Raw genomic sequence first — 12617 nt, forward strand, 5'->3', positions numbered from 1 at the left:
CTTTCAGTCACAGCTCCCTCACCTACCATCCCTACTTCTAATGTCACAGATTAGTTTTCAAAATTTCTATGAATGGAATCCTACATATGTATCCCTTTCTTCTTTCTCTGCACATTATATCTGTGAGGACATCCTTCCATTTTGATTCTCTTCATAGAATTTAGGTTGTTTCTGGCCTGCCTCCCCAACAACTAAAGGGCAAGAGCTTGGTCTATATTACCAGCACCTTACAGAATGCCTGCACACAGCAGAAAGCCAATAAGTGTGTGTTGAGTAACAGTATGAACCCAACTTGATAGACAGTTTAAGATTATAGGGTTTTGTTGGGTGCCTGGGTGGCTCAGGCCTTAAGTATCTGACTTCAGCTCAGGTCATGATCTTATGTTTCATGAGTTCAAGTCCTACATCGGGTGAGCATGATCCCCACTTCAGGTAAAACACGAGCACCACTTTGGGTGAACCCCATTTCTCTCCCCCCACTGTCTCTTTCTCCCTCTGCCCCTCCTGGCATTCTCTCTCTCTCACTTGTGCCCTCTCTCTCTGGAAAAAAAAAAGATTTTTAGGGGTTTCTGGGGCACCTGGATGGCTGAGTCGGCTAAGCATCTGACTTCCTTTCTGCTCAGGTCATGATCTCACAGTTGATGGGTTCAAGGCCCGCAATCAGGCTCTGTGCTGACAGCTCTCCCCTCTCTCTGACCCTCCCCTGCTCACTGTCTTTCTCTCTCTCAAAAGTAAATAAAGAAAAGGATTATAGGGATTTACTTTCCTCATTTAGAGAAAGCCCAGAGGGTGGGAAAAACTCTGCTCGCTGTTCAAAGATGCTCAGAAAGCAGGGCCTTGTTTCCTAGGGCCTGAACAATAGAATTAGCCTGGAGAATCAGAACCTCTAAACTTTTTTTTTTTTTAATATTTTTATTTATTTCTAGGAGAGAGAGAGAGACAGCGTGAGCAGGGGAGGGTCAGAGAGAGAGGGAGACATAGACTCCGAAACAGGCTCCAGGCTCTGAGCTGGCAGTCAGCACAGAGCCCAACGCGGGGCTCGAACCCACGAACCGCGAGATCATGACCTAAGCGAAAGTTGGACGCTTAACCGACTAAGCCACCCAGGCGCCCCAGGAGAATCAGAACCTCTAATGAGTCTAGCCTATACCAAATATAATGTGGGTCTGAATTCTAGTGTATAAACCTGGGGCTGAGAAGCCAACCAAAAGAAATGGGTCTAGAACTATAAGTTCACTGCTACTATGCAGGGCACACTTTCCTGCTGAGATGAGCTCACAGACAAAATTTGATGAAGCAACGGGAAAACCCAAGAGGCACCTATGAGAGGCTCCAAATGCCACAATCTGCATGGAGTTAAGGCACCAACCTTAAATATATGAAGGGCTATCCTGGAGCAAATGAAGCCTGTATGACTTGTGTGTCCTCAAGAGCAGGCCAGTGGGGTGGTTACAAGGAAGCAGAGTTTGGAGGCACACACAGAAAAGGGCTTTTTCATACTCAGAGCCTGTCAGCCATGGAAGAGGCTTCATAGAAGAAAATGAGCCTGACAACAGTAAGGAGGAATAAAGCAGAGGTTGCACAGGGCTTGAAGCTTTGGACTGGGCAACTTCTGAGATCTATTCCAACTTTAGAACTCTAGGATTCTAGGATTTTAGAACCTCCAGAAGCTTTGTTTCTTCACCACTGCCCTTTCATCCCAACCAACGCACCGAGTAGCCAGTGTAGACAGTCCAAAGCCTTTCTTCCTTCCTCCTTTTCCCAACATTATGAGTGCAGAGACAAGACTATATGTACCTCAGTTTAGAATCCTGGAGTGTTAGAACCAGGGTCACTAGAACCCTGAAGTCCTACAATCCAGGGGCAAAAGACTTGAAGCAAATATGACAAACTGTGTACAACGGTTTGTTAATTGTCCTCTGTACTTTCCTGTACCTTTTCTATTTCCCCCTGCCTGTCCACCTTTCCCCCCACTCCAGTTAAAGACAGCAGGGCATTAGAAATCAGGAGCATCAGGGCTGGAAGGGAAATCATCTCATCCAGACCCTCCGCTTAGCTGAGGACACACACAGAGGCCCTGATGGGGACAGAGGGAGCCTGGGCCAGACTCCGGGATTCCACTCCCAAGTTCAGCTCTCTACTCCAGCACACAGAAACCAGCAAAGAAGGCGGCGGCTACAGCGAGGACCGGCATGAGGGCAGCTGGGTCACCTGCAGCCTGGCCTTCAGTGTGTCCGCCCTCCTGGGCTGCAGTGACTCTCCCCAAAAATCGCTCTAAGAACCATAATCTTTAAGGGACTAAATTAAGATGCTCCAAGTGCTAGGAAGGACCATCAGGGAGGGCTTAGCCTCAGGCATTCCGGCCTCAGTGCTCCCAGGCCCCTAGACCCAGGAGGCCCTGGACAGGCCATTTGCCGCCCTCTAAGACAGAGATGCTATAAATCCCCTATTTACACCCCCCACCCAGCAAAGCCAAGGAACCTTGGGCCTGGCTAGGAACAAAGTTGGGGAGGGGGAGCAGGATCCAGGGTAGAGAGTAAAGTGGTGAAAGAGAGAGGCAGTCTTAGGATACAGGGGAGGGTCTAGGTGTCCCCAGTTTCTCTCTACCAAAGGCCTCAGATAAGTAGTTTTGTGGGGCCCTGGAGCTCACAGCTTAGCAGCAGCCAGAACTGGAGGTGGCTGCTGAGCTGGGGTTATTGGGGGAGATTCCCATGAGAAATGAGCTGATGGGGCAAAAGGGACATAGTACGTCTGGCTTCTCTACTTCTATCCCAAAATGCCCCTGGGGCAGTATGGAAGAAAGCAAGGGCAGATAGGGGGACAGAGAAGATATGATTTGGGAGCCATCCTCAACTGGAAACATATCTGTCACCAAGGCCCCTCAGTCCCTGGAAATCCTTTTTTGATAAAGACATTGAAGGACTCTGTTAAAATGCTACCACACCTGTCAGGAACACATGGATTCAGGTGAACATGCATCTGGCACCTTCTGTTCTATGCTCAGGATGGAAACACAATATTCTTTGTCCAGGAAAAGGAAAGACACCCAAAGGAGGTGTCAGAATGGAGGAACGTGAAGGACAAGAGCAAGTCTGACACCTGGACTGGCAAGGAGAGAGGCATGACAACAAGGTCCCTTCCCTCATAGAGCGACAGTCAATAAACAAGCAGATAGGGTTTTAAGGTAGTTCAAGATTGTGGCACAGGATATAAAGGCACTATGGTAAGGTGGTGGAGCGTCATGGGGGTGTACACTACTCAGGTTGGTGGTGGTGGGGCATTCTCTGAAGAGGTGACATTCAAGTTGAGACCTGAAGGATGAGAAGGAGCCACAAAAGAGCCAAAAGAAGAATATTCTGAGCAAAAGGAATAGTAAATACAAAAGCTATGAGGCAGAAAATAGCATGGTGAGTTTGATGCCCTGTCACAATGCTAGTGCCACTGGACTGGGAGCAGGAGGAGAGGTTTATTTTATTTTTAATGTTTATTCATTTTGAGACACACACACACACACACACACACACACACACACACAGATTGAGGGGGGAGAGGGGCAGAAAGAGAGGGAGACAGAGAATCCCAAGCAGGCTCCATGCTGTCAGTGCAGAGCCCAGTCTGGGGCTTGAACTCACAAGCACTGAGATCATGACCTAAGCCAAAACCACGAGGTGGATACTCAACCAACTGAGCTGCCCAGGCACCCCCAGGAGGAAAGTTTTTTAAGGTAGGGTTACATAGGTAGGCACAAGCTGGGTCACTGAGTCTTGTAGGATTTGAAAGAGACTCTGGACTTTATTACAAGTACAAGGGGAAGCTGTTGGGGCAGGAGAGTAAGTGGGCTGAGGTTTAATGATGACTACTCTGGCTGCCATACAGAGAACAGACTGGAAAGCTGCAGACAGAACAGCAAGGAGGCAGTGGCTGCCCAGGTGAGAGGAGGGCACCAAAGGCAGAGGAGAGGGGACACAGAACAGGAGCCAAACCCCAAGGCCGGAGCAGCCACACAGGAGGAGGCCAGGCCACGGCTGGGGGGGGCGGGGGGGGGCACACAGGGAGGGGAGGCCGGATGGAGCAGCTGGGACTAGACTGTGAATGGCCTCAGAAGCCAGATTAGGGTTTAGCGTTCTCCTGCAGGAGTTGGGGAGCCATCAAAGGCATTTGTATTTTATGTTCCTCATCAAAGAGCTCTGAGCAAGGACATTTGACAGCGTGGTCAGATTTATGTGTTCACAAGATCCTGGTGGCAGCTGGTGTGGAGGATGGACTGAAGGGGCGAGCCCGGTGGCAGGAAGACTTACTTAGGAGGTGGCTGCCATAACGGTCCAAATGCAAAGTGGTGAGGCTCTAGAGGGGGGCACTCCCCTTGGCACCCTGGTGGTGGGGGGCCCCTGCTTGTCCAAGGCTTGTCCCCCTCCTGGGGCCCTGGGCAGCTGCAGAGAGCCTGAGTGGGCCTCGGCTCTGATGCTTGAGCAGAAAATAGGATGAGGGCTGCCAAAAGGCATCAGGGGCATCAGGGGTGTTTATCCGGAGGAGAGATGCCTCAGTGTGGATTTATGGCTAAAAGGTTACTTGGGGGGGGAGGTGGTGGGGGACCAGCTGTCCCCCATCCTCACAAAGGACAAACAAAGGAGGGGACTGGCTTCAGCTGCACAGAGAGGGAGNACCTTTAGTAATCATGCAAACCAACTCTCTCATTGAACAGCTAGGGAAACTGAGACACGAAAGAGGCAGATCCTTGTCCAAGGTCACATAGTGAATTAGAGTTAGGACTAGATCCAGAAGCACAAACTCTCCCTTTCAGGCCTCCTGGATCACTCCCAAGAATACCTCAGACTGCCCTAGAAGAATCCGGGGTATGGCTGCCCCAGAGAGAAATGTGCATGTGTTGCCCTCCTGGAGATAAAGAGATGGACAGAAAGACCTCAATGCTGGACTGAAGTGGTCTAGGCCCTAGAACAGGCTCTAGCCTGGGGCTCTGTTTTGCTGTATCCTGGAGTTAGATCTTTGCCTTAGGCCCTCACTGTCTAGATAGCTCTCTGTCTCTGCCCACACTCCCAGCCAGTCTCTGTGTTTTTAGCATAAGGTGAGAGTCTCCTATATCTCTCAAGGGTCTTGGTCCTTCTTTGTTACCCCGTCTTTCTCTGCCCTCTGCGACTCTGTATTTCTTTGTCTTGGCCTCTGACTCAGTCTCTCTAGAGCTGAGCCGGACAGGGCCAACCTCCCACCCCCAGTGGGCCCTCACTGGTAGAGTGCCCCCATGTAGACAATGTTCGGGCCCAGTGCCCAGGCTGGAACAGGTGACAGCAGCTGTGGATCTATCTATAGCTCCCTTGCCCTTCAATTGTTCCCAACTTCAAACAATGGCTGGGCCCTGGATTATAGACACCCTCCACCAGCCTTGCTGAAATGGATCCTAGGGGGTAGGGGATGAGAATCACAAGGGCCACATCGTGATCTCTTATAAGTACCTACCTCTGTGTGGTCCTCCATGTTCTACCTATAGCTCTGGGCTAGAAGGCCTTTCAGCTCCTAGGCTGTGTGACTAAAGGACCATGGGTAAGGGAGAAAATTGTGTGCAAACAGCAGACCTGTACTTGGACATGTGGGTGTGTGTGACATGTGTGTTTCCCTCTTCCTGCTTTGGTTGACAGATACACATGAGCACTGGGGTGCCAGTTCCATGAGGCTAGAGACCTAACTAGCCTGAACCTCGTCATAGTGAGTGTTCAATGTACATTTCTCATTTTTTTAAATACTTTTTTGAAAGAAAGAGAGAACACAGGTGGGCATGTGAAAGCAGGGGAGGGGGAGAGGGAGAAAGAGAATTTTTTTTTTAATGTTTTTTTATTTATTTCTGAGAGAGAGAGAGAGAGGGAGAGAGAGGGAGAGAGACAGGGACAGTGTGAGCAAGGGAGGGTCAGAGAGAGGGAGACACGGAATCGGAAACAGGCTCCAGGCTCTGAGGTGAGGTGGCTGTCAGCACAGAGCCTGACGCGGGGCTTGAACCCACGAACAGTGAGATCATGACCTGAGCCAAAGTCGGCCGCTCAACCGACTGAGCCACCCAGGCACCCCGGGAGAAAGAGAATCCTAAACAGGCTCCATGTCCAATGCAGAGCCAGATCTCATAACTGTAAGATCATGACCTGAACTGAAATCAAGTTGGATACTTCACTGACTGAGCCACCAGGTGCCTCTCAATGTACATTTCTTACCTTGGCCTTTAGAGAGAGTGAGGGGGTGCTATGTAGTGACAGGGCTCAAGTGTGAGAGGCAGTATAGGGTAGCAATGAAGAACATCTTATTTAAAGTCAGACTGCCTGGGATTGAATCCTGGCTCTGCCAATTACCAGCTCTGAAATCTTGGGAAATTATTCAACCTCTTAACAATGGAAATTTGTAAAGAAGACCTACCACACAGGATTCTGATGAACATGATATGAGTTATAACATCTGAAGTGCTTAGTTAGAATACTGAATGCCACAGAGTAAAGACTCAGTAAATTACTGTTCTTTCCAACATGTATCACTAAGTGAAAAAAGTGAGGAGCAGAAGAATGGATGGGATGTGCTATCACTCACATAAAAACGGGGGAGAGAAGAGTCATGTATTCATGTGCCTACCTATGGAGGGACCACCTTTGCTGGTAAGAGCAGTTGCCTCTGGGAGAGGGGAATAGGTGGCCGAGGGCTAGGGAAGGGAGGAAGACTGATATTTTTCCTTGGTTACCCTTTTATACTTTTGAATTCTGGGTATATATTATCAGGCGTATGTATTACCTAGTTCTGAAGGGCTTGCTAAATGAGTAAGGTTCACTTCCAACATGATCCTTGCAAAAGCAAGCTCCTATTCTATGCCAGTGGGAGGGCCCGGGTGAGGGCCAGTCCTCAGGGTGCAGGCTTATTGACCTCAGCCCTGGGCTGAGTCTGTGGGTCACCCTCTTTCTTCCAGTCCAATAGCAGGCAAGACGCATCCATGCAAAACCATCCCAGAGCAAATGGTAAGCCAGAAGGGAGGCTTTCCAGTTTCTAGGCCAAGCAGCAGCAGAGGTGGAAGGGGCAGTGGAAACAGGCTCCTGCCCTCTTCCCTGGCCCCAGCACCAAACTCTTCAGCCCAAGCTATTCTTAGAGGCTAGATAATGCCAGCAGTTGCTGCTGCTCATATTAGTTTCCAGAATCACTAGCACTGAGCAGCCCAGTGCTACCTACACCTCCTGGTGAGCTAGCCTCCCTGCCAGGTGTGGGCATCCTGCTGTTCTATCCTCTGTACTGCAGAGGCCACACATATTCTGGCCACCACAGGTAGGTGAGGGGACTGGGTAGCAGTCTCCTCCAAGACTCCCCTTGCCACGCAGCTGAGTGGAACAGAAAGGGCCAGGGTATGGGGTATCACTGTGCAGATAGATATTCTGGCCCGACCACAGGTTCCAAACTATGCTTAAAATATGAATGGGTCAATGGACACAGGCTAGACAGGAGAACTGGGGTGAGAGGAGGGCAGAAATAATAGCAGGGAGGGGGCCTGTGTATGGAGGAGGGGAAAAAGTCAAAAATAGGTCTGGGGAAGAGACGGCAGAAGAGGGTCTGACAGCACTGGATCTAGAGCAGACTGGCCAGGTCTGTATTCTACTTGCTACGTGAACTTGAGCAGGTCTCTTTTCCTCTTGGAGCTTTGATTTTCATCGTAAAATGGCCATTTCATTTGGGTGTAAAGCAGAGTCAATGATATAATGTATATAAAGAGCTTAGCCTGAGATTGCCATTCATAAGCACATATAAATGTCCGGTGATTTTATCATTAGCTCCATAAGGGCAGCGATGTTTCTTTTTTTCAACTTTGCACCTGCAGGCACTAGACTGGCACCCATTAGGAATACCTCTTTAAGTCCTTGCTCTGCTGTTTACAAGCTAAGTGACCCGGAGCAACTTACTTAACCTCTCTGAGCCTTGGGTTCCTTCTCTGCAAAATGTTGCTGAGAGAAATAAAGAAACCAAAGTGCTTAGCCCAGAGTAAGAGGTCAGCAATGTGAACACATGATCCCTGTGAGTACATGTATGTTGGGGTAATTTGGAGGAGGAGCCTTGGGTCTACCATTCTGGGGACAGAATTTGAAGCAGTGTTCAGGGCAGAGAGATCTGGAAGAGATATCCTAGAGGGCCTACCAGATGGGAACAAAGTCCCAGGATCTTGTAAGACCATAGCCACACTACCCCCCAAATCCTGTGCCACAGCCCAGGCCCTCCCTAGGATCTCAGGATCAGAAAAAGCTGATCTCAGCCAGGGTCAACTTCCCATTTAGTTGAGTATAACAAACACTCTTGATGCCCCCCAGATTTGGACTGGCTCTAGTCTTGCTCCCAAGGTCCAGGAGTCTGTCTAGCAGAGGAAACAGTCATGGAGGAGGCATAGACAGTTCATAACAATTGACACATGACATCCCAGGGGAGGCGCCACTTAGCCCAACCTGGTGGAGTAGAGAATGAGGGAGGAACATCTGTCTTTCTCAGAAGACCAATCAGAGGTAGAGTGGGAGGGGTGGGGGGTGGGTTGTGGCTCTGCCCTTACCCTTATGATGGTGGTCAGTCAGCTCAGAAGGTGAAGGACAGACAGAGGCTCAATGAATTAAGCTTGGAAACCAACCCGATGGGTCTACCCTGGGTCTCTTCAGGTGTTTAGGGTTACCCTGCACTCCTCCACATCTCAGAGAATACTGTCCACTTCTCTGTGGAGCTGGACTTTGCTAATTTAAGGGCAAGAGGCCTCCTTGCACATAGCTCTCAGGATGTTTTTTAAGCTTATTTATTTCGAGAGGGGGCATACGCACATGCAAGTGGGGGATAGGCAGAGAGAGAAGCTCAAGTAGTTACACAGGTGTGTTCACTCTGTAAAACTAATTAAGCTATACATTCAAGATGTACTCGCTTCACTGCATATATGTTACACAAAAACTTTGTTTAAAATGCATGGCTAGGGCACCTGGGTGGCTCAGTTGGTTAAGTTTCCAACTTCGGCTCAGGTCATGATCTCATGGTTTGTGAGTTCAAGCCCCACATCAGGCTCTGTGCTGACAGCCCAGAGCCTGGAGCCTGCTTCAGATTCTGTGTCTCATTTTCTCTCCCATGGGGGAGAAGAAGGGGAAAAATAGTTGGGGAGAGGGAGGGAGGCAAACCATGGGAGACTCTTGAATGCTGAGAACAAACTGAGGGCTGATGGGGGTGGGAGAGAGGGGAAGGGGGGAGATGGGTATGGAGGAGGGCACTTGTGGGGATGAGCACTGGGTGTTATATGGAAACCAACTTGACAATAAACTATAAAAAAAAAAAATCAGATGCTTAACCAACTGAGCCACCCAGGCGCCCCAGCCCTCAGGATTTTTTATATAGGTTGAAAATGCTGTTGTTACAAATATCTCTATTGTCCTGCCAATGCTTTGAGCCTTAAATTTCATTTTTAATTGAAATTTCTTTTAGGGAATTACATATTCACAATTATAAGAAATAATACAGGTGGGGCACCTGGGTGGCTCAGTCAGTTAACTGTCCAAATTCGGCTCAGGTCATGATCTTGCGGCTCATGAGTTTGAGCCCTGCATCGGGCTCTATGCTGATAGCTCAGAGCCTGGAGCTGTTTCAGATTCTGTGTCTCCCTCTCTCTCTCTGCCCCTCCCCTGCTCATGCTCTGCCTCTCTCTCAAAAATAAATAAAATCTTTAAAAAAAAAAGAAAGAAAGAAAGAAAGAATACAGAGAGATTACCTGTATTGACATTGATACTATCCTCCAAGTTCATTCAAGTTTTCCCAGTTTTACATATAGGTGTATGTGTATTTAGTTCTATACAATTTTATCACCTGTGTATGTTCACGGATCCACCACCACAGTCAATATTCTAAAGAGTTCAAACAACAAAACACCTTCCTCCTTCCCATTCAAAATTAACCTCCAATCTGTTCTCCATTTCTAAAATTGTCAATTCAGGGGTTCCTGGGTGGCTCAGTTGGTTAAGCATCCGACTTTGGCCTAGGTCATGATCTCACTGTTCCCAAGTTCAAACTCTATGTTGGGCTCTGTGCTGACAGCTCAGAGCCTGGAGCCTGTTTCAGATTCTGTGTCTCCCTCTCTCTATCCCCTTCCCCCACTCACACTCACTCACTCTCTCTCTCTCTCTCTCTCTGTGTCAAAAATAAATATTTAAAAATGTTTTTAGATTGTCAATTCAAAAATGTTATATAAATGAAATCATACAGTATGTAACTTTTTAAGATTCACTTTGTTCACTCACCATAATTCCCTGGAGGTTAATCCAAGCTGTTGCCTATATCAGTGATGTGTTCCTCTGTTACTGAGCAGTATTCCGTATTATGGATGTGCCACAGTTGGTTTAGTTTTACCTGTTGAAGGATATGTGAATAGCCCTCAGTCTGAGGTGCTATCTTATCACCTGTGTCCTAGGAGGCCAGGGCCACCCACATCCTCCAAATTCTTGTTCCACCTGTCCAGGGACTTTTTGAGACCTGAGAGTGGCCAGATCCCACTCTGCACCCCAGCAGCCAACTCAGGACTTGGTACAGAAGAGGTGCCCATGAATGCCTGCTAAACGGGCCATGTCTACTGGGCTGGGGGCATCTGCTTCTCAAGAATCATCTTTTCCAGAGGGCCTCTCACTCTGCTCCCTGTTGCCCTTTCCGCACCAGGCCCAGTGGATTTCATGACCCATGCTTCTCACCCACCCAGGCCTAGACAAGCCTTTCCTTTCTTTGCCCTCCTGGGTTTAGCTAAGCCAGCTGAACAATATAGCATGGTGCTTACAAGTTCTGGAGTCAGACTGAGTGAAAACCCTCATTACTCCATCTCTTAGATCCCCTGTTTGTCATCTGTAAAGCAGGAATAATAACAGTACCTACTCCATTGGAATTAAATAAGATAATACTCACAAAAAAAGAAAACACACTATGCCTCACATATAATGTGTTTAATACACGATCATCGCTACTCTTTTTATTATCCTTTTCATCATCTCCTAACTCAGTAGAATAAACAAGAGAAATACATATCACCAATATCAAGACAATGAGAAGGTTCTCCCCGCCCCCCCCAAAAAAAACGGTCATTCCTAAGACTATGGGACCCCATCTCATCCTTATAGAATTCCTCTTCGCCTCTCTCTCTCCAGCTCCTTCCCTTTTTGGTGAAATGGGAGGGAAGGAATACAGCCTCTTCCTGGAGAGAGGCTCCCATCACTGGTGTCAAGGAAACAAATGCCTTCTCCCATCTGCAGAGTTTCAGTCTCGCCCAACACTCCCTAGCTCCAGAGTCTCCCTCCAAACAGCCAGCACAGTGTGGGCCCAGATCATCCAGAGCCCTGCCATCATCTAGCCACAAGCAGGGTCACAAGGGTCATCTCCTCAAAGAGCTGCCTCCGTTCTGCTTTTGTGCGCACCTGCCTATCCAACCATGCAAATATTTACTGAAAAAGAAGCTTTGCTATTAATCTGGGAGACTCCAATGAAGTATCATTTCACACCCACTAGACTGGTAAAAACAAAAAAGCCTGACAATACTGAGTCTTACTGAAGATGCAATTCTAGTCCAACAAGGGCAATTCTAATACATTGCTTCCAAGAGTGCAAATTTATAAAACCCCTTAAAAGAGATATTTGGTATTATCTAGGAAATCTGAATATGCTCATGACCTCCAACACAATGCACAAAGAGGCACATTTTAGATGGTTTATCATTTGTAACAGTAAGATACTAGAGACAACTCGATAGACCATTCACAGGAGGAAAGGTAAATAAAGTGTGGTTTTTATGCAGTGAACCTATACAGCAGTGAAAACAAATGAACTAGTTACCCTGATCAAATGGATGACTCTCCCAACATAAGGCTGAGGTGACAGCAAGCTGCACAAGAACATAAACAATGTTATCATTTAAAGTCCAAAACCCAGAAAAAATAGTATCAATTAATGTTTAGAAACACACACCTAGCAAAAGGATTAAAAATGCATAGGACCTATGAAATGAATATATACAAAATGAACTAAAAATGAATCAAACATCTACATGTAAGAGTGAAAACTATAAAACTCTAAGAAGACATAGGTATAAATCTTCATCATTTTGGATTAAGCAATGGTTTCTTAGATATGATACTCAGAGCACAGCACCAAAGGAAAAACCGATACACTGGACTTCCTCAAAATGAAAAACATTTGTGCTTCAAAGGACGCTGTCAAGGGGCACCTGGGTGGCTGAGTCTGACTTTTGATTTCAGCTCAGGTCATGATCCGAGGGTTGTGGAATTAAGCCTGGCATTGGGATCCATGTTGAGGCGGAGCCTTCTTGGGATTCTCTCTCTCCCTCTGCCCCTCTCCCCTGCTTGTGCACTCTCTAATTAAAAAAAAAGGGGGGGGGACACTATCAACAAATCAAACAGACAATCCAGAGGATTTGAGAAACTACTTGCAAATCATGTATCTGATGAGGGTCTAATATCCAGAATATATGAAGAATTCTTATAACTCAACAATAAAAAGACAAATAACCGAATTTAAAAATGGACCTTCTCTTTTATTAAGTGAAAGAGTAACTGAATAAAAAAAAAAAAAAAAAAAAA

At 47.4% G+C, this 12617-nt stretch overlaps 1 protein-coding gene across 1 annotated transcript in view; it reads right to left on the reverse strand.

The window, feature by feature from the left end:
* Positions 1 to 12617, reverse strand: part of MYH7B (myosin heavy chain 7B) — a 43376-nt gene that overhangs the window by 26464 nt on the left and 4295 nt on the right. Inside the window, exons 2-3 of the mRNA XM_077769283.1 lie at positions 11854 to 11902; positions 10281 to 10389 (exon numbers count right to left, since the gene is read on the reverse strand). Coding sequence (XP_077625409.1) covers positions 10281 to 10283 — 3 coding nt within the window. The 5' untranslated portion in view covers positions 10284 to 10389; positions 11854 to 11902. The remainder of the gene's footprint in view (positions 1 to 10280; positions 10390 to 11853; positions 11903 to 12617) is intronic.

Source organism: Crocuta crocuta, unplaced genomic scaffold (assembly GCF_008692635.1).
Source record: "Crocuta crocuta isolate KB4526 unplaced genomic scaffold, BGI_CrCroc_1.0 scaffold445, whole genome shotgun sequence".
Classification (NCBI taxonomy): domain Eukaryota; kingdom Metazoa; phylum Chordata; class Mammalia; order Carnivora; family Hyaenidae; genus Crocuta; species Crocuta crocuta.